The following is a 27,746-nucleotide window of genomic DNA, read 5'->3' as shown; positions in this document are numbered from 1 at the left end:
GTATGTATATACATTTTAATAAGGTGATTCTGTTAAGAGAAAAGTGTTAGCTACTAAACTCTATGTATAGTGTGATAGAAACAGTGGGGTGATTCTCTTAATTTAATGCTTTTTTATATTTTTCTACAGTTATATTTACATGGCTTTTAATGAAGTATATAAACTTTCAATAGTTATGGGAAAAATTGTAACAGTGGAGATATTAATATAAGGCCATATATTTTTAGAAATTTACCTATTTTGTATTTTGATATATCAGAAAATTAAGGGATTGCTACTGGACCATTAGAATGAAGGTGTATGTCTATATCTTTACATATACTGGTACAGTTGATTAATGAAATACAGCACACATTATTTTCTTTTTTTAATTTTAACTTTTAAGTTCAGGGATACAAGTGCAGGTTTGTTACATAGGTAAACTTGTGTCATAGGGGGTTTGTTGTATGGATTATTTCATCATCCAGGTATTAAGCCTAGTACCCATCAGTTATTTTTCCTGATCCTCTCTCTCCTCTTACCCTCCACCCTCCAAAAGGCTCCAGTATTTGTTGTTCCCCTCTATGTGTCCATGTAGTCTCATAATTTAGCTTCCACTTATAAGTGAGAACATGCAGTATTTGGTTTTCTGTTCCTGTGTTAGTTTCCTAAGGAAAATGGCCTCCAGCTCCATTCATGTCCCTTCAAAGGACATGATCTAATTCCTTTTTATGGCTTCATAGTATTCCATGGTGTTTATATACCACATTTTCTTTATCCAGTGTATCATTGATGGACATTTAGGTTAATTCCCTGTCTTCAGTATTATGAATAGTGCTGCAGTTAACATATGTGTGTGTCTTTATAATAGAATTATATATGTTCCTTTGGGCATATACTCAGTAATGGGATTGCTGGGGCAAATGGTAGTTCTGTCTTTAGGTCTTTGAGGAATTGCCACACTGTCTTTCACAGTGGCTGAAGTAATTTACATTCCCATCAACAATGTATAAGCATTCCTTTTTCTCCACAACCTCACCAGCATCTGTTATTTTTTGTCTTTTTAACAGCAGCCGTTCTGACTAGTGTGAGATAATACCTCATTGTGGTTTTGATTTGCATTTCTCTAGTGATCAGTGATGTTGAGCTTTTTTCATATGACTGTTGACTGCATGTATGTCTTCTTTTGAAAAGTGTCTGTTCATGTCCGTGTCCACTTTTTAATGGGATTGTTTGTTTTTTTTCTTGTTTCTTTTTTTCTTGTAAGTTTGCTTTTTTTCTTGTAAGTTTGTTTAACTTTGTAAGCTTGTTTGTTAAATTATAGATGCTGGATATTAGACCTTTGTTGGATGCATCATTTGCAAAAATTTTCTCCCATTCTGTAGGTTTTCTGTTTACTCTGTTGATAGTTTCTTTTGCTGTGCAAAAACTCTTTAGTTTAATTAGAGCCCATTTGTCCATTTGTGTTTTATTGCAATTGCTTTTGGCATCTTCATTATAAAATCTTTGCTGCTGCCTATGCCCTGAATGGTATTGACTAGGTTGTCTTGCAGGGTTTTTATAGTTTTGGGTTTTACATTAGTCTTTAATCCATCTTATATTAATTTTTGTATATGGTGGAAGGAAGGGATCCAGTTTCAGTCTTCTGCATATTGCTAGCCAATTATCTCAGCACCTTTTATTAAATAGGGAATTCTTTTTCCATTGCTTATTTTTGTCAGATTTGTCAAATATCAGATAGTAGTAGGTGTGTGGTCTTACTTCTGGACTCACTATTCTGTTCCACTGGTCTGTGTTCCAGTACCATGCTGTTTTGGTTACTGTAGCCCTGTAGTATAGCTTGAAGTCAGGCAGCATGATGCCTCCAGCATTGTTCTTTTTGCTTAGAATTGCCTTGGTTAGTTTGACTCATTTTTTATTCTATATTAATGTTGAAATAGTTTTCTCTGGTTCTGTGAAGAATGTCACTGATAGTTTAATGGGAATAGCATTGAATCTAGAAATTGCTTTAGGCAGTATCGCCATTTTAATGATATTGATTCTCCCTGTCCATGAGCATGGAATATTTTTTCATTTCTTTGTGTCATCTTTAATTTCTTTGAGCATTGGCTTGTAGTCCTCCTTGTATAGATCTTTCACCTCCCCAGTTACCTGTATTCTTAGGTATTTTATTCTTTTTGTGGCAGTTGTGAATGGGAGATTGTTGCTGATTTGGCTTGCTGCTTAACTGTTGTTAGTGTATAGGAATGCTAGTGATTGTTGCACATTGATTTTGAATCCTGAGACTTTGCTAAAGTTGCTTATCAGGTTAAGAAGCTTTTGGGCTGATACAATGGGGTTTTCTAGATATAGGATCATGTCATCTGCCAGCAGGGATAGTTTGACTTCCTCTCTTCCTATTTAGAAGCCCCTTTATTTCTTTCTCTTGCCTGATTGCACTGGCCAGAATTTCCAATACTATGTTGAATAGGAGTGATGAGAGAGGGCATCTTTGTCTTGTGCAAGTTTTCGAGGGGGAATGCTTCCAGCTTTTGCCCATTCAGTATGATGTCGGCTGTGGGTTCATCATAAATGGCTCTTATTATTTTGAGGTATGTTCCTGTAATACCTAGTTTATTGAGAGTTTTTAACATGAAGGGATGTTGAATTTTATTGAAAACCTTTTCTTTATCTATTAAGATAATCATTTGGTTTTTGTCTTTAGTTCTGTGGTGATGAATAGCATTTATTGATTTGCATATGCAGAATCAGCTTTGCATCCCAGGGGTGAAGACTGCTTGATCCTGGTGGATAAGCTTTTTGATGTGCTGCTGGATTTGATTTGCTAGTATTTTGTTGAGGATTTTTGCATTGATGTTTATCAAGGTTATTGGCCTGAAGTTTCCTTTTTTTGTTGTATCTCTGCCAGTTTTGGTATCAGGGTGATGCTGGCCTCGTAGAATGAGCTAGAGTCGAGTCCCTCCTCAAGTTTTTGGAATAGTATCAGTAGGAATTGTACCAGTTCTTTGTACATCTAGTAGAATTCAGCTGTGAATCCATCTGGTCCTGGGCGTTTTTTGGTTGGTAGGCTATTTATTACTGCCTCAATTTCAGAACTCATTATTTGTCTGTTCAGGGATTCAGTTTCTTCCTGGTTCAGTCTTGGGAGGGTGTATGTGTCCAGGAATTTATCCATTTCTTCTAGATTTTCTAGTTTATGTGTATTGAGCTGTTAATAATATTCTCTGATGACTTGTATTTCTATGGGGTCAAGTGGTAATATCCCTCTTGTCATTTCTGATTGTGTTTATTTGAATACTCTCTATTTTCTTCTTTTTAGTGTAACTAGCAGCCTATATTTTATGAATTTTTTAAAAAAACAGCTCCTAGATTTGTTGATTTTTTGAATGGTTTTTCATGTATCTTCTTCAATTTAGCTCTGATTTTAACTGTTCCTTGTCTTCTGCTAGCTTTGGGATTTGTTTGTTTTTGGTTTTCTAGTACTTTTAGTTGTGATCTTAGGTTGTTAACTTGAGATCTTTCTAACTTTTGATGTGGACATTTAGTCCTATAAATTTCCCTCTTCACAGTGCCTTAGCTGTGTTCTAGAGATTCTGGTATGTTGTTTCTTTGTACTCTCTAGTTTCAAAGAACTTCCCGATTTCTGCCTTAATTTCATTATTTATCCAAAAATCATTCAGGAGGTTATTCAGTTTCTATGTAGTTGTATGGTTTTGAGTTAATTTCTTAATCTTGATTTCTAATTTAATTGTTCTGTGGTTTGAGAGAATATTTGTTATAATTTCAGCTCTTTTGCTTTTACTGAGGATGTTTTACATCCAATTATTTGATCACTTTTATTTTATTTTATTTTTGAGATGGAGTTTCACTATGTCACCCAGGCTATAGTGCCATGGCATGGTCTTGGCTCACTGCAACCTCTGTCTCCTGGGTTCAAGCTATTCTTCTGCCTCAGCCTCTTGACCAGCTGGGATTACAGGGATGTGCCATCACACCTGGCTAATTTTTGTATTTTTAGTAGAGATGAGGTTTCCCCATGTTGGCCAGGCCAGTCTTGAAGCCCTAACCTCAGGTTATCTGCCTGTATCGGCCTCCCAAAGTGTTAGGATTACTGGTGTGAGCCACTGCACCAGGCCCATGTGATCAATTTTAGAGTATGTGCCAGATGGTGATGAGAACACTGTATTCTGTTATTTTGGGGTATAGAGTTCTGTAAATATCTATCAGGTCCGTTTGATCCAGTGCTGAGTTCCCATCCTAAATATATATTTGTTAATTTTCTGTCTTGATAATCTATCTAATATTGTCAGTGAGGTGTTAAAGTCTCTCACTATCATTGTGTAAGAGTCTTAAGTCTCAATGAAGGTCTCTAAGAACTTGGTTTATGAATCTGAGTACTCCTGTGTTGGGTGTATTTGTATTTAGGATAGTTAACTTTGGTTGACAAATTGAACCCTTTACCATATGTAATACCCTTCTTTTTGTTGGTGTAAAGTCTGTTTTGTCAGAAATTAGGATTACAACCCCTGCTTTTTTCTGTTTTCCATTTGCTTGGTAAATTTTTCTCCATCCCTTTATTTTGATCCCATGTGTGTCACTGCATGTGAGATGGGTCTCTTGAAGACAGCATACCAATGGGTCAGACTTGCCACTCTGTGTCTTTTAATTGTATCATTTAGCCCATTTACATTTAAGATTAGTATTGATGTGCGTGGGATTTGACCCTGTCATAATGATGCTAGCTGGTTATTTTGCAGACTTGTTTATGTAATTAAGTTTTATAGTATTACTGGTCTGTGTACTTCGTTGTGTTTTTGTAGTGGCTTGTAATTGTCTTTTATTTCCATATTTAGTGCTTCCTTAAGGAGCTCTTGTAAGGCAGGTCTGATGGTAACAAATTCCCACAGCATTTGCTGGTCTGAAAAAGATTTTATTTCTCCTTCACTTATGAAGCTTAGAGTGGCCTGATATGAAATTTTGAGTTGGAACTTCTTTTCTTTAAGAATGTTAGCCGGGTGTGGTGGCTCATCCCTGTAATCCCAGCACTTTGGGAGACCGAGGTGAGCGGATCACCTGAGGTAAGGAGTTCGAGACCAGCCAGACCAATGTGGTGAAACCCTGTCTTTATTTAAAAAAAAAAAAAAACAAAAACTTAGCCAGGTGTGGTTTTGCATGCCTGTAGTCCCAGCTACTTGGGAGGCTGAGGCAAGAGAATTGCTCAAACCCAGGGGACAGAGGTTGTAGTGAGCTGAGATCGTGCCATTGCACTCCAGTCTGGGCGACAGAGTGAGACTCCATCACAAAAAAAAAAAAAAAAAAAAAAGGAATGTTAAATATTGGTTCCCAATATCTTCTGGCTTGTAGGGTTTCCACTGAGAGGTCTGCTTTTAGTCTGATGGGCTTTCCTGTGTAGGTGACCTGGCCTTTCTCTCTAGCTGCCTTTAACACTTCTTCTTTCATTTCAGTCTTGGAGAATCTGATGATTATGTGTCTTGTGGATGATCATCTCATGAGTATCTTACTGGGGTTCTCTACATTTCCTGAATTTGAATGTTGGCCTGTCTAGCTAGGTTAGGAAAGTTCTCATGGATGACATCCTGAAATATGTTTTTCAAATTGGTACCATTCTCATCTCTTTCGGATGTATCAGTCAGTCATAGATTTGGTCTCTTTATATAATGTCATACTTCTTGGAGCTTTTGTTCATTCCTTTTCATTCTTTTTTTCTCTATTCTTGTCAGCGTGTCTTATTTCAGAAAGCCAGTCTTCAAGCTCTGAGATTCCTTCTTTGCTTGGTCTCTTCTGCTATTAATACTTGTGATTCCATTATGAAATTCTTGTAGTGTGTTTTTCATCTCTATCGGGTTTGTTATGTTCTTCTCTATATTGGCTGTTTCATCTGTCTACCCCTGCATTGTTTCATCATGATTTTTAGCTTCCTTTCATTGGATTACAATGTATTGCTTTAGCTCAATGAACTTCGTTCCTGTCCATATCCTGAATTCTGCTTGTTTCATTTCAGCTGTCTCAGCCTCAGCCTGATTCTGAACCCCTGTTGGAGAGGTGATGTGGTCACTTGCAGGAAAAGAGGGCACTCTGGCTCTTTGAGTTTTCAGCATTCTTGTGCTGATTCTTTCTCATCTTTGTGAGCTTACCTAACTTGAGTCTTTGAGGTCGCTTACCTTCGGATGGGTTTGTTTTTTTGAACAAGTCTGGCCACTTTTCCATAGGGCTGCTTGTATATACTAGATGTCCACTCCAGTCACTAGTCACCCTGGATTTTTCAGTAGCTGGAGGTATCACCAGTGAAAGCTGTAAATCAGCCAAGGTAGTGCCCTGCCCCTCCTCCTGGGAGCTTCGTTTTAGGGAGGCCTCAAACCTCTGTCAGCCATAGAACACCTGTGGGTGTGGTTGGAGACTCCAGTTGGGAGGCTCCACCTGGTGATGAGGAATGGGATTGGGAGCCTGCTTAAAAAAGCAGTCTGACCACATTTTCATGGGACCACTGTGGTGTGCTGGGGTACCACTTCCACCCATGGGTCAGCATGGGCTCTCCAAACTCCAAAGACTGGAACTGCTGAGTTGCCCAAACAGCAAAGATGGTGGCCTGCACACCCTATGGGAGTTCTATCCCAGGGACTCTGCAAATCTCTGTAGGCCAGAGAACACCAGCAGGGCTGCCGGAGGTCCCAGTTGGGAGGTTCTTTCCAGTGAGGAGGGGCAGTATTGGGGACCTACTTAAAGAAGCAGTGTGGCCACAATTTGCTAGAGCAGCTGTGCTGTGCAGGGGTACCACTTTCATCCTGGTTGACTTTGGCTCTCCAAAGCCTGCTGGTTGGAATGGCTAAGTCACCCAAACAGCAGTAGATGGCAGCCTACCCCTCCCTCTGGGAGCTCTGTCCCAGGGAATTTTCAAATCTCTGTGGGCTGGAAAGTACCAGCAGGGATGGCTGGAGGTTGTGAGGTCCTGCCCAGTGAGGAGGAACGGATTGGGAACTGGCTTAACCAGCAGTCTGACCACATTTTGGTAAAGCAGTTGTGCTGTGCTGGGGGATCCTCTGTTCCCCTAGTTGGTTTGTACTCTGCAAAGCCTGCAGAACAGCTGAGTTACCCAAACAGCAAAGATGGCAGCCCGTTCCGTCCCCTGGGAGTTCCATTCCAGGTAGACTCAAAACTGCTACTAGTGGCTGGCTGGAATTCCAAGCCAGTGGGTCTTATCCTGTGAGGTGTTATGAAAGTGAGACCTGCAGACCATCCCTACTTGGTCCCCTTGATTCAGCCTTTTTCTTAAGGATATGTACGGAGGTCTAACATCCTGCTTTGCTGGAGTTGCAGTTACTTTTGCTGGGAAGTTTGGAGTTCCTGGGTCTTCGCATGTGCCTGAGCAGCTGCTTTGCCAAGATTCCCCATATCTGTATGTCAGATTGAAGGCCCTAATGGAGTGACTTCACGGAAGTGTGGTTTCCCAGGATCACACATTCAGTCACCGCTTCCTGGGCCAGGGAGGTTCCCCTTGCTCTGTGTCACTCCAAGGTGGGCTGTCATCCTGCCTGTCTTTTCTTTGTTCTCCATGGGTCAAGTTGTTTCCTTGATTAGTCCCAGTGCAAGTACATGGATGTTACAGATGAAGGTACTGTATTTACTCACCTCTTTTCATGTTATTTTCAAGTATAAGTTATATGTGGCTCACATTCATTTTGTTTTTTATGTGGGAAATATATACAAAGATATCTGTCAAATGACAGTAACTACCTTTTGCTTCTCAACTCAGACTACATAGAAAATGGAAGACCTAAAGGAATATAATGTAATTATCATTATAGAAAAGGAAAAATAAATAAATCAACAATGTCTTATGAGTTAAGTGATTTTTCTTACTGTTGTGCTTCCAAAAAGAAGAGACAGGCTATCCATAAGAAAGAGACAGATTATCAGTAAATCAGGTAGTTGAAAAGTAAAACATTTTTACCTTTTAATGGTAAGAAACTGATCTGATTTATTTTCTTCTCCAATGAGTTGACCCATTGGATGGTTAAGTGAAGTATAGACATAGCAGTATGTGCTTTAATTTTACAAAGTCATTTTACCGTATCACAGAGAATTGGCCTCCATGTTAGGTAATAATGTTTGTTCATAGTGTTGTTTATAGTTTCACTTACAGTTGATCATAGATTAAAAGCTGATATTTTTCAGTATTTCTATAGTACTGGCAATTTTGTCAATTGGCAATATTAAATTGTACTGACACAGTATTCCTAGATAGGGCGTGTAAAGCTGGCTGGTATAATGAAGAGAGGCGCTGACCTTGGAGTTAGAAGACTAGGTTTCTACATCATACTCTGCTACTAAATAGCTTTGGGCATGTATCTCTTTGTCATGCTGTGACATGTTGTCTGACTGTGACAACATCTGTGACTCTGCTTAGACCTTGACAATTGATCCAAGAAAATCTGACCAACATACCTGGTTACTAATGGAAAATACGCTTTTGCCAGCAAGCAGAGATTTTGAGTACAATAATTTTGTCAGTTATGCATTGCTAATAATGCCATGAAGAGTACATATTTTTTGGCTGTCCCACATCATATTTAACTGTCAATCATCTGTTCAAATTCTGATTGTCCATTCTGTATAAGATTCTTACAGATTAAAGGAAGATTTCCAACTACTGGAAAGAGAGTGGTGGAGCTGATTTCTACCAATATATTACTATATTAACTGGAACATTATAATGTTACTATATTAAATTAGAACCGTTCATAGCTGTCTATTTAGTGACAGAGTTCCTTTTTTTTTTTTTTTTTTTAAGAATTAGTGAAGTAATGATTTGTTTCTCTTGCTAGATTGTAAGCTCCATGATGGCAAAGACTATGTCTGCCTTGCTTCCATTTGTAACTAAAATCTAGCAGAATGCCTAGGCTAACAAAAAAATTTTGGTTAATAAGTGAAAAAAGATAAATTAATTCCCTCATCTGTTAATCTATAGGCACGTCATAGAATTATCATCTGGTACAAGTGAAAGAATTACTTGAAGTTTGTATGACAACTGTTATTTTGATTTATACAGATGATTCAGATTGGATAAAGGTTGAATTAAGACATTTGGTCAGGTGTAATGCTCAATAAATTGAGCATTCACTGAGATTAGTAAATGCTGTTATTTCAGTGGATTGCAATTGTTTAAAGTCTGGTGTATGTAATCTTTATTGTGGTCCACTTTAATCAGGCATACCAGTGATCTGTAATAGAATCATGCCACAAAGAAATTTGTTTTTGCACTCGGAAAAATTCTCATATGTTTGGTTGTTTGCTTCTAGACAGTTTGTGGATTAGGCCAGGTGCAGTGGCTCACACCTGTAATCCCAACACTTTGGGAGAGTGAGGTGGGAGAGTTGCTTGAGCCCAGGAGTTTGAGACTTGCCTGGGCAACATAGCAAGACCTCATATCCATTAAAAAAACAAAAACAAAAAACCTTTTTTTAATATAAAAAAGCAATCAAATCAATTTCTAGGTCAATTTTAACAGATTTGTTTAAAAAACAACAAAACACACCCAAGTGGAAAGTTTTTCCCTTCTTCTGAAAGATGATTATCTTTTTTTTTTTTTTTTTTGAGATGGAGTTTTGCTGTTGTTGCCCAGGATGTAGTGCAATGAGTGATCTTGACTCACTGTAACCCCCGCCTCCTGGGTTCAAGTGAGTCTCCTGCCTCAGCCTCCCCATTGGGGACAGGTGTGTGCCACCATGTCTGGCTAATTTTGTATTTTTAATACAGCTGGGTTTTCACCATGTTATACTGGTCTCAAACTCCCAACCTCAAGTGATCCACCCAACTCGGTTTTCCAAAGTGCTGGGATTATAGGTGTGAGCCACTGCACCCGGCCAAAAGATGATTATCTTTAATTCCAGGAAGTTTTAGAAGTATAATGAATCACAGATCTTTTAAATAAATATTTCCCCATTTGAATTGTTTCCTAGAGTTTATACAGTTGTACCTTATTACCAGTTTAAATGAATAGCTCAGCTAATAATTTTCAGTAGCCGAAACTATCAAATATCAAAGATTAGTTACTATGAAAAACACGTTTACTTTGGAGATCAACTGTAATACACATAAAATTAGAGCAACCAAAGGCATGTATGGAGCATTTTTTAATTTAAAAAATTGTATTTTGTTTCTCATACCTTATTAAAAACATTAAGAAGTAAATGTCTTTAGTTTTTGAATACATTTTTATATGAATAGGAAACATGCTGTTTTCATAATCCAGTCTTTTGATGTGTGTGAATTGAATTTGTGTGGAATGTTATGTAAATTTTTTTGAGCTTGTTTTTTATTGTTGATCTAGAAATGCTTGTGATAACCTAGAATTCCAGAGCTTGACTTCTTATGTGAATAACAATGATTGAAGATTTTGGATAGGGAGCTAACTTTGCCATGGAATTGAGGTACTAATTATTTGTGTAGGATTGATGAATTTAGGATCAAAAGTAGAGGTATGACACATTTCAAAACTGCCTTAGAGCAGGGGGGTGTTCAATCTTTTGGCTTCCCTGAGCCACACTGAAAGAAGAATTGTCTTGGACCACATATAAAATACACGAGCACTAATAGCTGATGAACTAAAAAAACAAACAAACAAAAAAACCCAAAAATCTCATAATGTTTTAAGAAAGTTTATGAATTTGTATAGGCCCCCATTCAAAGCCATCTTGGGTGGCATGTGGCCTGCGAGCTGCAGGTTGGACAAGATTGCCTTATAGCATCATAACTACAGTAGTGTACAAAGATACAAAATACCATCTGGTAAATTCTTTTCCCAATATTATTTCAGAAATCATCTTTTTGTTATATCTCAATCTACAGTACTTACTACACTCCTACAAGGTACCTAGTAAGCCACACTAACATTACTTATTTCCTAAGTGAATTCACTCTCCTGGTATCAACAGTAAACGACGTTTCCTATGTTAAAGTTTATTTCAAATCAGGGATAGGTTGATGTCATCACCATACTCATTCAGCTGTGAGTATTTTGAAGGCCTGCAAAAGTATTATATATATAAAATCTTGATTGTTATTGAGATTTATAGGTTTTGTTTTTGATAGCCTAATGGCAACTTAGAATACGTTATTAAGTCATTTTAGCCTAAAAATAGCATTCATTAACTTTCAGCCTAAGTATCATTTGAGTTGTGAATGTACATGTGTGTATATATATGCACACATATAAATCAAATTGAATGTTACAGGTATGGTTTAAATCATTATTGGAACCCGTCCTTCAATTAGGTTTTCAAAATCTGAAAATATTGGCAATCTTTTTATATATGTAATATTTCCATTAGATAATTAGCTTTCAATTAGATAATTACCTTTAGATTTTTATTATATTTTACACATCTTTCTTGAACTGAACTTTATTGTATCACATGTAGAATTTGACCATTTCTTATCATATAAGAGGAATATAATAAAAGATTTTCTAAATTTTACTTTCAGTAATTTTTTTCTGAGAAAGAAAAATTTTGCTCATTATTTCCAGAATCACAGATGCCTTTTCTTAGATAACCACTGTTTGGAACAAAAATGTTTTGATAATTAAGGATTTAGAATAAAATCTGAATGTTTAATTAAAATTCCAATAGATGGCTTTCTTAGTACTTTAACAAATTAAAAACAAATTTTAACTTAAAATATTTTAGAAATTTTACTTAATACATCTATTTAATGAAAGCTGCTTTTAAGAACTTTAAATCCTCACATAAACACCACCACCTGCAAAGTATTAATATAAACTTTTTCAACAAAATGCCTGCTATGTATAAGCTACTGAAAGAAGACAAAAATTAATAAAATGTATCCCTCCTCTTAGATATCTGTAATCTAGGAAAATGAACACATTCTTTTCAGACACTAAACTCCATAAGAAAAAGCATCAGATCTATCTTATTTACCACCACATCCTCAGAATGTAGCACAGTGCCTGACACATAATAGATGCTCAGGGGTTTATAGTCAGTGAATAAGTGAAGAAATGAGTGAGCAAATATCTCTTAAAAAGAATGGACTTTTAAAGTTAACAAGCAGTGATGTGTTATTCAGTAGGCAAATACGTTTCTTTCCTAATTTCGTAATTCAATTTTCCCTGCTTCCTACTATGACTAGATGTTGGTTGGTGATAGTTTATATGATTCAGTTATTTGGTTGGTTGATTTAAAACAGTGAAATATCCTACAAACCTGCAGTTTGTCCTGCTATCCTCTAGATGGAGATCCTTTATAATTTTGGTCAAAATGTGTGTGTGTGTGTGTGTATATATATATTTAGATGGAATGACCCCTTACCATTATTACATGTGGTTTTTAGAATTGTCATCCAAGGTTTTTTTTCCATGCCGAGTCCTGTTTTACTTTGGATACATTTCAGAAATAAAGTCACTTTTTTTGTTAGAAGTTAGTGGAGTTAGAAAGTCAGATGGGGTAAATGTTATTTATTCAATTCCTTATTTTTGGAATTTTAAAAAGCACAGAAATAAATAATATGAAGAATAGAGAAAGTTTCTCTGAATTCAGGGAGAAAGAAAAATTATTTGTGAATAACAGCATTCAGTTCACTTCTAGCTTCATGATTTTTTTTTTGAAATAGTTGTCCTTCCTAAGTTTCTTCATTGATTCCATTGCCCTGCTGTGTATAATTTAACATTTGTTTGGATGTGTAGGGTAGCCTGTGTAGTCAGAATTTTCAGACCTAATAATGGACATTGTATGAACTCTCTCTGAGGATTCTTCTGGACATTAGTTCTTACCTTGACAGTCAGATAAAATTAAGGACTCGGGGAGTAGATTTCTGTTAAACCAGAATAATGTCTTAAAAAAAAAAAAACTTTAACAGTAGCAATCGCCTTATGGGTACACCTTTATATATTTTAATAGTAATATGGACAAGTTAGGCCCTCCACTTCGAACGGGAAGACTTGTGCAAAGGTTGTATGACAGTGATACAAAATCAGACAGTGCCATCAAAAGACATGAGTTATTACCTATTTACAAGTAAGTATTTGTAACTCAGTTTGGTTAATATTTTTCAGATATTTCCTTAAAAGCTTTATGTAATGGAATAATGTAAGTTTTACTGTCCTATACTTAAAAAAAAATCTGTTTAATAATTTCTAAGCCAAAATGTGTTGAATAATCTAGGATTTAAAACATTTTGATTTTTAGTAAGCATTTCTGTTGTACTAAATAAAACTGTTTTTAGATTATACATTTATTCCATTAAATATTAATTTTTGGAGATTTTAAATTGCAGTCTCATTTAATTGTTTTTTATGAAGTCTTTTTAGTAGTAATTAGGATTTTTTTTATAATAGTAGTTTTAAAAAGTAGAGTTTGGGAAAAATAATGTCTCATGCAGTTTATAATATTGTTAGATTATCTTTTAGATAAGCATATTGTGAACTATTATAAAAAGCCTGGAAAAAGAAAAGATTTTAGGAAACTTTCAGTCCAAGGGTCCTTAGTCTTTTTGTTAGATGGTTGTAAATTCCACCTACAACCGGGAGAGTATGACACTGCCAAAGAGTCAAACTTGGGAAAAAGTATGACACAGCCAGTTTTGACTTGGCTGGCTGAAAAGAGTGTGTGGCAATGGCAGTTACTTTGAAACTCTAGAGCATGAGCTTTCAAGGTTTACTAATTTGGGTCTCAATTGTAGCCCGCATTTTAAATATGATTTTAGGACCTAAAAATTAATTTACCTATTAATGGTGGAAAATATTAGCCAGAGTAACTTAGTTAACTTTTCAGCCAACACCTACTACAGCAGTCTGCTCAGTATATATGTATGAAAAGTAATAACAAATTTAACTAGGTAAATAAAAATAAGAGAAGTCTTTAAGATACTAGCAGCAGCCATTTGCTATTTTTAAGTAGTTAGTGATAAATCTTAGCAGGTAGAGTTTGTGCCGTGAGCCATTTTTCATTTTGCTGATTCTACTGTCAGAACCCTCTGATGCAGATCTCACAGTAACAGTGACTAGCAGTAAGATGGATTAAGTACAATTCCAAAATTAAACCTTCTTAATTATTAATATGAGTTGTAACAGGTAGATTCTAGATACAGAGTTAAGAGTAATGCTTTGCAGATTCTGAACAGAAAAAAAAATTTGTGGACTGTGTAAGAATGGGGCAAGATGTTTCAAGTGATCAAGGCCGTTCTATATGTTACTAAAAATAAATGACAGGTATTTAATATTGGTAGCTCTTAATGATGATAATCTCTTATATTTTCCTCTAAATATAAATATTTTGAACAACCTCAAGTTACCGATATGGTGACATGTGTATATATTCATGGGTGTGTTTGTATTGTTCGTATATTTCATTCACTTAAGATGATTCTATAGCCACCCTCCCCCCAAAAAGAGTGTTCTTCCTATTTAAATGCCATTCTTTGACAATGATTCCCTAGAGATTGAATTTCTAGAAAGAGACTCTAGTAGTTCTACAACATCCCAAAAGAGGCTATACACAAGAGTAGAGTAAACCTCATGAATGAACTTGGAGTGTGCATTTGAAGAGGTGCAGGGCATTCCATTCATGCACCAAAGTGATTCTTTGCTTGTTGAAGTTTAGAAGTAATTTAAAGAAGTAACCATGCAAAGCAACCACTTTGAATGACAGCATTGTGTATTGAATATAAGTTCTGTAATACAGCCCACTGAAGTTCAAGTACTGCTGTAGCCACATAGTAGCCTCACAATTTATATAATCTCTTTGAACATGCTTCCACTTTAAAATGGGAATAATATCTTCTGAGATTTGGGGGACATTAAGTAAGGCATGTGTAGTACCTGGCTTCATATTTGTCTTGTAATGGCTGTTTGAAAAATAGTGGATGTTATTACCTGCATGTACTTTGGAAGCAGCTATTTACAATTTTAGGGTACTCTCTCCTACTTTGCCATGCAAGTAGAGTAAGAAGAATTTCCACTAAAGTTTAAGAACCTCTAATCTGGAGGTATTTTTTTAAAGTATTCTACTGTTCATATAACACAACACTGCTCACTTGTGAAATTTAAAGATTTGGTTAAAGCTTTATAGAGAGGGAGGGAAGTATGCTTTAATGAACATCTAAATCCTAGCTTTGGAACATACTAGCAGTGTCACCTTGGGTAAGTTACTTAGGGGTTCTTTGCCTCATTTGTCTTATCTGTAAATGGAGTTATTAATGCTATCTATTTCATAGGATTATTAGGATAAATAAATTTCTATGGACAAAATAGAATTGTACTTGACATGGAGTAAACACTATTATTATAAATGTTAACTTGCAGTGGCAATAACAGTAGTAATAGTATTAGCATCAACTATCTAAATGTTTATATGAATTGTACTTTTTATCTCATAACCTTTCTATAAGTGATCATTTTATAAACAGTGAGATTCAGACTTACTGTCACGACACTGTAAGTAGCATTGGCATTTGAATCTAAATTCATTTGCATTCCCAAGCCTCTACTTTTAGTGTTATATCATCATCATTTAGCTTTCTAAACCTTCTTTGATTCTTAAAGTTTCAAAATGGAGACTCATGGATGATCCAACCAGAAGTCCCTCTGATTTCGGATAGCCCAGGCTGTGCAGTTGGTAAATTAAATCTTTAAAGGGAATATTATATTAACTCATTTATTTTAGTTGCTGCTTTTTAGAACTTTCATAAATTGAGTATTATTCTTTAATGTGACTAGCAAAAAATTCTTTTTTTAACTACATCGTGTATGCTTAGAATAATAATGAAACTTGTGTGTTTATTTAACAGTTATCCATAACCATTTATCAGAACATATGTTTTGAGAGAAATATAAATTTAAACTGTTTTTAAAAATGTGTCTTTCAGAATAATTACCTTATAAATTTCATGTAAAGCATATATACATATTTTAGTTGATTTTATTTACTATCAGAATAGTGTTAGTAAGTGCAAAATTCTTTGGTTTATCTTTAATATTAACTGCTATTTGCTTTCAGATTTAAAATAATTATTGGGACTTTAATCTTTTGAACTTCTCTGAAGCTTCTAAGTATTCTTTCTAATCATGTGAGTAGGTAATTTGAGAAATGCATGCTCACTGTTCAATACTTTTCCATTATTTTTTCTTTTTTTCATAGAGCTAATGTCAAACCTCGAAATTCCACACCACCTAGTTTGGCAAGAAATCCTGCCCCAGGTGTGCTTACAAACAAAAGAAAAACGTATAATGAGAGCTACATAGCCAGGTATGTTTAGCTCTGCTATTCTAATAACTAAAATAAAAATGAGTATATGATAGTTTTCCAAGGACAATATACAAAAGTAAGTAACAAGCTATTTGTAGAAAAGCTGATTTTTTTTCTTTTAATATGGCTTTTAAGATGTACAGCTCTGATGGATTTGGGCAAAGTAAACTGAAAACCTTCCGTAAAGGATTAACCATTCTACATGCCACTAAGAACATATGTGATTTATGGGAGGAGGTCAGAATATACACATTAATAGTTTGGAAGAAGTTCCAAACTTCATGGATGACTTTGAGGGGCTTAAGACTTCAGTGGAGGAGGTAACTGCAGATGTGCTGGCAAAATAGCAAAAGAACTAGAATCAGAAGGGAAGCCTGCAGATATCATTGAACTGCTGCAATCTCATGATAAAACTGGAATGGATGAGGAGTTGTGATGGCTCACGCCTGTAATCCCAGCACTTTGAGAGGCTGAGGCAGGTGGATCGTCTGAGGTGAGACTAGCCTGGCCAACATGGTGAAACCCTGTTTCTACTAAAAGTACAAAAATTAGTCGGGCGTGGTACATGCCTGTAATCCCAGCTACTTGGGAGGCCAAAGCGGGAGAATTGCTTGAACCTGGGAGGCGGAGGTTGGAATGAGCTGAGATGGGGCCACTGCACTACAGCCTCGGTGACAGAGCGTGATTCCATCTCAAAAAAAAAAAAAAAAAAAAAATGGTTTCTTGATATGGAATCTACTCCTGGCGAAGATGCTGTGAACATCGTTGAAATAACAAAGGATTTAGAATATTTCATAAACTTAGTTGATAAGGCAACAGCAAGGTTTGAGACAGTTGACTCCAATTTCAAAAGAAATTCTACTGTGGGTAAAATGTTATCAAATAGCAGCATCACATGCTACAGAGAAATGATTCATGAAAGGAAGTCAATCGATGTGACACACTTCATTGTTTTATTTTAAGAAATTACCACAGTCACCCCAACCTTCAGCAGGCACCATCCTTGATCAGTCAGCAGGAATCAACATTGAGGCAAGACCCTCTACTTGCAAAAAGTTTACAACTCCCTGAAGACTCAGATGATTGTTAGAATCTTTTAGCAGTAAAGTATTTTTAAATTGTGTACATGTATACATTGTTGTTTTAGACATAATACTGTTGCACACTTTAAAGACTACAGTATAATACAAAATTGTATATGTACTGAGAAATCAAACAAATTCATGTAATTTGCTTTATTGCAATATTTGCATTTTAGCAATGGTCTGGAACCAAACCTGCAGTGTCTCCAAGGTATGCCTCTACATACCTTCTTTATAACATAAAAACTTTAATATCATGCAGCTGTCTTGTACAGCTATCTGTTCTCCTCAAAATTAATGCATAAATTTAGTGAAATTTTCAAATGAAATTCATGCATCTTGACAAGTTGTTTTCAAAATGTATACGAAGCACAAAAGCCTAATATTAGCCAGGACAAGTTAAAGAGAAAAATGTGTGAATGATGTATGAAGCCACAGTAATTAAGATGTGATACTGATTCAAGAATAGACAAACAGAACTCTATCAGAGTGGGGTGGTAAGCAAGAGACCCCAACCTCATAAGTAACTGGAAATTTGCCACATTTCAGAACTAGCAGTACAGATTTGGGAAGTGGGAGTGCTGGGGCTATTGGACATCCATCCATATGTAGAGAAAAACTTTCTTCCTCATATCAAGTATAAAAAATATCAGTTACATGTGAACTAAATTAGGCCTAAATGCAGAAAGGAAGGCTATCCAGATTTTAGAATAAAACAGAAGAAAGTCTCATTTTCATCTGAGTTAGGAAAGGATTTCTTGAATAATTTAGTGAATGCAAATTGTATGGCAAAAGATTGATATATTTAATCCTATTTAAAGGAAAACTAGTGCTGTAGAAAGCTCCATGGATAGAATGAAATAGCATGATAGCTTGAGAGAGAATACCTACTATATACATAAACCAACAAATTATTGTCTAGGAATTGTGGGGAGTTTCTACCAATAAAGTTTTAAAAAACCCATACAGTAGAAAATGGCTTTGGGTTTTGGTGGAAGTAGGGGATAGGGAATAGTCAGTTCACAGTTCACAGTAGGAGAAATCCGAATGGCAAAAATAACACAAACATATGAAAAGATATTCAGCCTTATAAGCAATCAGGAAATGTACATTATATCAGTGGTAGGCTACCATCCATTTCACTCTCATCAGGTTAGCAAAACCAAAAAACTCTTCACAGTACGAATTGTGTTAGAAAATGTAAGACACCAAGAAACCTCATATACTACCATTGAGACTATAGATTTGCCAGCCATTATGTAAAGAAATTAGGCAATATCTAGTTAGGTTGAAGTTTTGATATTTATTAATGTTGGTATGTGTGTTGAGTTCCTTGAGTGTGTATACGCTAACACTGAATTTATGACCTTTTATTTTTTTAAATAGTTCTTACATATATTGTTGGCAATAAAGCTGACTTATTTCCCCTTGGTACTCTTTCTTGATTGGGGTTATGTCTTCTAATTCATTAGCGGGTCTTCTTTGTGGTTTAAATAAATTATGCTTATGCTATAAATTTGCTCTCAATATCTAAGAGTATATTTCTTGATGCAGGACATTTAGCTTTATTTTTGTCTCTTTTAGATCCCTAGTGCCTTTTATTAGAAAATTCAGTGTTCATTTGTTTGTTTGTTTTTGTCACTCCTAAATTGCTTGTATGAAAGATGCACTCAAACTAGGGAGCACCTAGAATTCTTCAATAACTACCTCTGTGGATATAAAAAGAAATTTATTTTTTCCAGTAGTGTCATGCTTATAATTGTCCTAGCAATGAAGAGTTCCTTTTCTGGGGACTTTAAATTAAGTATCATGTTCTCAGAAGAACACATGCCAGGAGGGAATGTAAACATATTTCTATAGGAATCAAATAGCTGTTCTTCCAATTAATTATTTCATCAGTAGAATCTGGATTTCTTTAATGACTGACATTTGTGATAAAACCTTTATAATCTCAAGCTTTTTGCTATAAAATGTTGTTATGGTGTATAGTTCATCTAGCATCTATTTTACCTTTATTACTGTTTTGTTAGTAGATAATAGAGACCTCCCTGTGAGGGCAATGCGCATAAGAGTTTGTTATTTATTGCATTACAATAATTTAATATCATTAAGTAATAAAATTAAAATAAATACTAGAGGTATCACCTCACAGTCCTTGTGACCAAGGAGAGAGACTTGAAACCTAAGGATCTCTTATCTTTCTTCAGGGTTGTGTTCTAGTTTTCTCTTTAGAGATGGGTTTGCAGAAAGGACATCATAAATGTTCATTCTGCTCCCAGTGTAGTAAATTCCTAGTAGAAAGAACAGATGGAAAGTGATGTGATTTGGATTTGTGTCCCTGCTCAAATCTCATGTCATATTGTAACCCTCAATGTTGGAGGAGGGGCCTGGTGGTAGGTGATTGGATCATGGGGTTGGACTTCCCCGTTGCTGTTCTTGTGGTAGTGAGTTCTCACCATATCTGATTGTTTAAAACTGTGTAGTACCTGCCCCTTCTCTTTTCTTCTTCTGCTCTCACCATATAAGACATGCTTGCTTCCCCTTTACCTTCTGCTGTTGCGACTTTAATTTTCCTGAGACCTCCCCAACTAAGCTTTCTGTACAGCCTGCAGAACTGTGAGTCAGTTAAACCTCTTTTCTTTATAAATTAACCAGTCTCAGGTAGTTCTTTATAGCAATGTGAGAACACACTAATACAGAAAGCATGGCTGCATTTAGTTATGATAAATTCTCATAACACAGATAAATATAATGTTAAAGAAAAAAATGTTAGAATTATAGTATTTACTAACAAGGATTTTTTTTTAAATTTGGACTAGAGGAATATTAAAAATGAGATTAAGCAGGATAATTGTTATATTTATGCCCTGTTTATCCAGGGTTATGGGTTGAAAACTACTGATATGATCTTTATCTTTTCATTTTTTCATTACTTTTTTAGGCCAGATGGAGACTGTGCATCTTCCGTTAATGGTGGAAATATTAAAGGCATTGAAGGAAATTCACCTGGAAACTTACCAAAATTCTGCCATGAGTGTGGGACTAAATACCCTGTAGAATGGGCGAAGTTTTGCTGTGAATGTGGCATTCGAAGAATGATTCTATGAATAGAATCTCAAAAAAAAAAAAAAGCCAAGTTCAGAGTTTATGATGATTGCTGCTTGGACAGCTAGAGCACATCCTTTAGTTACTTTGTGCTAAAAATACTCAAAATACCATTTCCAGTAATTTTGGAGCATCATCTTTTGGCTATATAATGTGTGTGTGTTTATATGTGTATATATACTGTATATAATAAATATCTGATACCCCAGACTGTGTCATTCAAGGAAATACTTATCTGTCAGAAAATAATTTCAAATGGAACAATTAATTTAGGTGTTACTTTTCTGTTGTTAAAGCACATTAAGTACATTTCCACAAACTCTCATACTCTAGTGCTTAGCCCTTCAGGCTTTAGGATAATTATAACTTTCAGCAAAAAATTTGAGTAAACATTTGTATTATTGGTGCCTATCTTCAGATAGTATCATAGTAGGATAGATGCTGGGAATTTTGTAATTGAAGAGAACGGTTTTAGTTACCATTAGGTGTGTAAGGTCACTCCTGTAGAGCATGTCAACAAATTATTTTATAAATCTTAAAAACTAAGAGAAAAAAATCCTCTATTATGTAATTTAAACGTCCTACTTGTTTTGTAAAAATGTAATTATGCAATTTCCTTTTCAAAAACACAGGACTAAAAATACAAATCTATCTTATTCTATTTATAACAGATTTTTTTTACTTCTGTATGTATGCGTTGAACATATTTTTTTACTTCCAATTGTTTCTAGATTTCACTTTTTTCTTCCTTTTCCATAACCCATGAAGATAGTTTTAATTTGCTAGTTCATTTTTTGCTGTATTTGAAAATGAATTATTTAATATAGAAAGCACTGAATTCCCTGCAAAATCTCACATGTTTAAAAACATGTAATTGTATCTGAATTTAGAATAAATTATGCTAATGCATCTTAAAACAAATAACCTCACCTAATCATAATAGTTATGGTAACCTAATCATTAGTGCAGAGCATGCAGATAAAAAATATATGAAATTTTTTTTTTCTTGAAAGTAAATGTAGTTATGAGTAGGTTAAGAGAATATCTAATTTTCCTACTCATATTTTCATCTTTAGCGTTTAATGTTGAAACACCATTCACGTCACAATAAGGACCCACTGAAAATGTATTGTTTTATTGCATAACTGACATCTAATTAAACATACACACAAATTTAATTATTTTTTCTCTTTAACCTGATCACGACACAGCTCTTAACCATTGTCACTTTCAGTATAGCATAGTAGTTAGTAGTAAATTTCCTTGATGGCAGTAATTCTGTAGTAATTTCTATTCAATCAAACCTAAGAGAGCTTTGATCTTACTGTAAAGGTACAAGCAATTTTTTTATATAATTCCTAGCTTTTTGTTTATGATTCTGATCAACTGTAAGACACAATGTAAAGATTTCTGGCTTATAATTTCTCTAAAACTTATTAGCTTTGTTTAGTTTGGGCAGGAGTTATAAACTTAATAGGAATTGTCATTTTACTTACAGTTTCTTTCCTGATTATTTTTTTTTCCCCTCAGTTATCTTTATTCAGTCATATTGGTCAAAACAATCAAATAGTCCATCAACTAAAATAAGCTGTAATGAATTTAGAAGACGAATGCACATATTAGATTTCCATTTAAATCACTTGTGTTACAAATCGTACGAAGAACTTACAACTTTTTTTTAAAGTATTTTTTTAAAACCACAATTTTTTGTCTGTTCAAAGAAAGGTTAGATACTTGGCACACATTTGTTTCTCACTGAATTTTACAGTAGTAAATAAATGTTATAATGTACCATATGGAGATGAGTTAGTAAGAAATCATCTAGTTCCAGATCCCAGAGATTATAAACAGTAGGTGAAATAGATTTATGACTTATGAAATATGTTGTGACAATATATTTAAATGCATTTTTACATTACTTGCATATTCTCACATTGATTTGTGCAATAGTTCAGTTTTAAAAAAAAAACTTCCTGTGCATCATGTATTTTATTTTTATTTATTTTTACAAGTATTTGACACTATGGTAGAATAAAAGATGATTGTAAGATTAAAAGTGTAAAAATTGCTTGTGTATTCTGAAATGTGTTAGGTTGAAAAAGTAAGATGATCGTGGTGACTTATTTCTTGTCCACTATATGTTTTTTTTGTTTTCTCACCAATAATGTCTTCATATTTAAACCTATTCAATAAAGACATGAAGCGTAAAAATGCTAGTTCGTATTCACTGATGTCTTTTAGTCATACATAGAAAGATAGGAACCCAACGAAATATAAATATTTGAAATCAAAAATACAGATTTTTACAAATAAAAAGTAGCTCTTCATTGGCTGTATTCTTATGCCATCAGCTTTTTAAAATGTGTTACCATTTTATTGAAGTGTTTTCTGACATCAAAGTATTAGAAATGTTTTTGTTACAAGTATTTTAAGGCATTATTTTCATAGACAATATATTTAACAGTCACAAACGTTTGTGATGTCAAGGTTAATAGGAAACATCGACGTTTCTAGGTAAGAACTATACAGTTTAATGGCAAAAGTTATCTGTGATGAATATTTAGTATTTTAGACTATCATATTGAAAATTAAAAAGGAATTTAGTGAAAATTTCAGATTAGACATGTTTAATTTTTTCTTAGGTTAAAGGTGAACACTTAACCATGAGTAGAAACTCTGGAGATGAAAAAATATTAGAACAGACAGATAACAAAGAATCATCACAATGCTTGGGTATTTATTTTAATTGAATGTGTATGTATTTTACATGGTAAGTATTTTTTAGTATTGAGATAGGTTGATTTTTTTCAAATGACTGTTTTATTAAATAGAACTGTGGAGAAATTAAAGCCACAATAATTTTTATTTTCATTTAGAAAAATTTCAGTTAAATGTTACTCAATGCTCCTTATTTTAAACAGTTTTACTTAGCCTGTATGTGATTTGCTTTTTAGCCACTAGAGGGTGCATTTGGATAATTATTTCATAATATTACTGGCCTATTATTTTTAAAGGCTTCTCAGCAATATACATACGATTTTTTGACAACACGAAATTACAGAGATTTATAAGGGTAGTTTTATTTGTTTTGTTGTGATTTTAATAATGTGTTTATATCTTAGAAATTTTGCCCAGCTCTACTGGGGCACGAGGATTGCAGTAATTGTTAGAGATATTTAATAATTACAATTCACGATATTTTGTTAGCAAAATTATGCGTCTCAAGCATATCACTTATGGACATTACATGGGTTAGTAAATACTCCTTGAAATATTACTTTAATATTTCATCTTAGTTCTACCACAGTTTAGTAGGTTATAGTCTCATTTAAGATAAGGATCTTTTTTTCCCCAATCCTCTGGTCTAATTTAACATTATCTAACACATGAGGGTATGATCTATTTAAGTAGGAAGCTAATAAGTGGTTAGACCAACTACTGTAAGGTGCACAAAGCTAACGCTTTGTACTTACCATTGAATAACGCTTTTATGTGCTCTTTCTGGTTATGAAATGATGCGGATCGAGAGAATAAGATGTGATTAAGTGTCTGCCCTCAAGTTGATACAGTTCATTTGGAGAAACCGATACCTAAACAGACAATTACAACGTGGGACAAAAATAAGTGATTTATTTTAACGGAACTTTTGTTTATCATGAAGGTACCAACAAAGCGCGGCAGAAATATTAAAGAGGGAGCTTCTTAGAACCATAAATTATACAGCTGACCATGTCCCATTTTTCTTTTCTTCCTTGTGCCAATGCTTGGGAGGAAACCAGAGTATGAACAAGAACTATTTTACCTTCTAGTGGAGAAAGGACAGTTTGCAGTGGAAAGAACGTGTACGTGGTCCGTTTGATCTGTAAAATGTGAACTGCTTCTGTAGTCCTGAGGACTGAGGAAAAGAGATGTTGAGTAAAAGTTACTGATAATTCCAGCTGTTCAGTCTTACCTCACTGTTTCCTCTCTTTCTTTCTCTGCCCAAATACCTCTACTTCTGTGCCTACTTTAAATTTGCAACAGTGAGGCTGGGGATAGGAGACAGCCAGTAGTGCTGAGTACTGTCAAGTACAGTTAACAGTGAAATGCTGGTTTTTACTCATCAAATAAGCAATCTTAAATTATCATAAAACTGAAAACCTGAGGCGTTAAGATGAATGCCCTTATGTGATGGTGGAAACATAAATTGATGATAATTTTTGAAAAGGTCAACTAAATTTACGTTAAAAGCCTTTAAAACATTTGTGCTTCATAACCTAGTAATTTTATTTCTAAGACACACTTAGGGAAATAATCTGAATATAGGAAAATATTTATGCAAAATATGATAAATAGTACTGTATAGTGGTAAAGTTGAAGAAATTGGCCATTATAGCAATTTTAAATAACTTTAATGGCATAACAAGTTTGTTTTATTGCTAATTTTTAAAAAGCAAATAGGTTACTGTTTTTCAAAGTTAATCATGTTCATCTGCCAATATTTAATCTGAAACTGCCACCTTTTACATTGTTTTCTAATGTTCACAAATGTCTTGTGATCTAGTTAAGCTAGTTTGTTTTTATAATAACTATTGCTGAAAATGGTGTATCAATTATAGGTATAATTTTAATGAAATTATTGTTCCTAATGTCATTCAAGAGGACATTCTATTTTTTTAATTTTTAAACTTTTATTTTTTGCTTTCAGTAAGCATTTTGCACATTTTAAAAATTGCAATTTTCAGGATGTGTAAGAAAAATATTTTTCTAATATTGAAATAAGCATGTCTCTGGTATAGAAATCACACCCTATGTGTGATCTTTAACTAAAAAAACTAATCAAGAACTATGATCTAATATGATAAACAAAACTATTCTTTGCCCATCCATCTGTCCCCTTTCATAGCCCCATTGTGGGACTTTAGAATATGGTTCTGTACATATCTCCATATCTACAAAGAATTAAGATGCCATATATGTTCAGAAGTTATATATGGTAGAGAATTAATTAGCTTATCCTTGACACATAATACAAAACACCAAAGGCAATATAAGTACAGGACAAGCAAAATAGAGCATTGTCATTAAGGTCAAATAATAGAAAAACAATCACATCATTTACGTTTGATGCATTGGAAACAAAGTAACTTTATAAGTATTATGTGAACAGTTTGCAAAGCTCAAAAGGTAACAGCACAGAGCCATAAATTTGATAAGGTACTTTAAAGATAGCAATCAAACATATAAAAATACCAATTCCAAAAAACCTGTAAAAGTAGTAACCATAAAAATAGGGAGGAATGTATGCATTCTTTCTCGATAGTCTTTCATTTTCCAAAGGAAAGCCTTCTATAAAAATATAGAATTCCAAATATATATATATATGAAAGCTGTCAACAAAGTTCAAATCTCTATAAAGAGAATGTTTTTCCTCAAGTTAGTAAAGTTTGGATTCATACATTTTCTAGAGAAGCAATTACAATCTTCATGCTATATATAGGAAGAAAAATAGCTTTTAATTATGTTTGTCCACTCCTTTATTCAATAAACATTTAGTGACTATTGTGCGACACTGTTTTAGGTGCTAGAGATATAGAAATAAATCAGAAACAATCATTAGCTCTGGAGAACTAAACCTAATGGAACTGGATCTTTCACTGGCAACCTTAAAATTACCTCCCTTTGTACTTAAGTTGAAGCTCAACTTCAAACTCTGACATGCTTGGCATCTTGTTGAAAACAAATAACAATCTACCTAGTTTGCCACTGGTAGCACTTTGGCACTATTAACTATCTACTGATGAAATTAACTTTCATAAAGGATTATAAAAAAGTTTAGAGGGCAGAAAATACTAATGGGTAAACAAGTACTGGTCAGCAATAAAAATAGCATCAGCCTTCTGCTTTCACAAAAGCCAAGAAAACCAAGAAAAAAATTATTATTGAGTATATACAGAACTGCTGGAAAGAGATCATTCTATACATGTAGTACATATGCAAATATCATATATGAGGAAGTATGAGTTATGACACAATCATTAATAACTAAGCATGCCAAATCAGTCATCAGGTTTCAAAGAATCATAGCCTTCTTTTAAGAGGTCCCACCAGGTTTTAAGGAAACATGCATTTTCTGTACATTTGAAGACAAGTTCTTCCACTTGAGCTGATACTGTAGATGTGACCTCAAGAAATTGGTTAATGAAAATACTGCATCTCTGATCTGCATCTCCACTTTCTCCAGCAGGTCTACCATTCGGCCATTGCTTGTGCTCAGACCTGGCCAGCCCAAACTCACTGGACATGTGGGGAAGATGCTGAAAGGCGTCTGAAGATGAGGGAGAAAAGGGAGGTTCTGGGGGCTGGTGAAGAAACCCATAACTCCTCAAGGTCGGCCATGGGGAAGAGCTAGGAGAGTTCAGAATCCGACCAGCAAGAGAACATTTTAAAACAGGTTTTTTTTTTCTTTCTCTTTTTATCACCTATGATTTTAAGAGTCCAGGTAATACAAGTAAAGTTTTACTATATAGAGCATAGAATAAAAACAGTTGATCTAAATATTTAAGAGGTATTTTGCCATGCTATTGTTGAGCTGGGGTGAATATATATTTACATTTCTGTATATCTACATATGTATGAAATATTTAGATTTGTTTTCATATATTTGCCTATTTAAAGCTTAATTTTAACAAAAGTTTTATTATTTTTCTTCTAATTATTGTCAAGGGGAACATTTTAAGAACTAGAAAGTTTTAAAAATATATATATTTTACTTATCTTCTCAAATGTATAATTCTTAGAGGGAAAACTCATATAAACTCTTCAAGAAACATCAGGAACTTTAAATTTTATTTTAAACATTAATTCCTTAACTGTGATTCACTTTGGAAACATACTATTCAATTAACTATTAATTTGAAAATTCAAAAATAGGTTTTTCCATACGTCTTACTATCAGTGAAATCAAAATGCATTTGAATAAGCAACTGGTATGCTAGAGCAGCTTTATACCCTCTCTGAGGCAGTCTATTCTCATGCCCTTCCCTTTTAGTAAACACTGTCATGTTTCTCCCTCTCATATCAGGAGAAAGACTGTCAGAAAGCTATTTTCGAGGAGGAGGAGGTCTTACCACTTATTGGCTCAGGTACCACAATTTAAGTAGAAAACATTGGACAATATAAAACACAGCCCAACTCATGTCTACTAGTGAAAAATTATTTTGATTTGTGATTATTTCAAATCTAAATTATGTTTTTATCTGTAATGGGCATTTGTCATCATTATGGCTAGCACCTTTTGAAAATCCTATGTTTGGCAAAT

At 34.3% G+C, this 27,746-nt stretch overlaps 1 protein-coding gene and 1 pseudogene across 2 annotated transcripts in view; one reads left to right on the top strand and one right to left on the bottom strand.

The window, feature by feature from the left end:
* The window catches only part of LOC105483551 (zinc finger C2HC-type containing 1A), a 51,341-nt gene extending 30,685 nt beyond the window's left edge, over positions 1-20,656 (top strand). Inside the window, exons 8-10 of one of the 2 annotated variants that reach the window (XM_011744429.2) lie at positions 12,915-13,031; positions 16,152-16,259; positions 20,283-20,656. In XM_011744429.2, coding sequence (XP_011742731.2) covers positions 12,915-13,031; positions 16,152-16,259; positions 20,283-20,448 — 391 coding nt within the window. In that variant the 3' untranslated portion in view covers positions 20,449-20,656. The remainder of the gene's footprint in view (positions 1-12,914; positions 13,032-16,151; positions 16,260-20,282) is intronic. The other variant, XM_011744430.2, reaches the window with a different exon arrangement.
* A 4,135-nt stretch (positions 20,657-24,791) lies between these two features.
* On the bottom strand, positions 24,792-27,095 carry LOC105483550 (renal cancer differentiation gene 1 protein pseudogene; annotated as a pseudogene).
* Positions 27,096-27,746: the final 651 nt, after the last annotated feature.

The sequence above is a fragment of the Macaca nemestrina genome, chromosome 8 (assembly GCF_043159975.1).
Source record: "Macaca nemestrina isolate mMacNem1 chromosome 8, mMacNem.hap1, whole genome shotgun sequence".
In the NCBI taxonomy this organism is placed as follows: Eukaryota; Metazoa; Chordata; class Mammalia; order Primates; family Cercopithecidae; genus Macaca; species Macaca nemestrina.
This window is presented reverse-complemented; position numbering and strand designations above follow the sequence as displayed.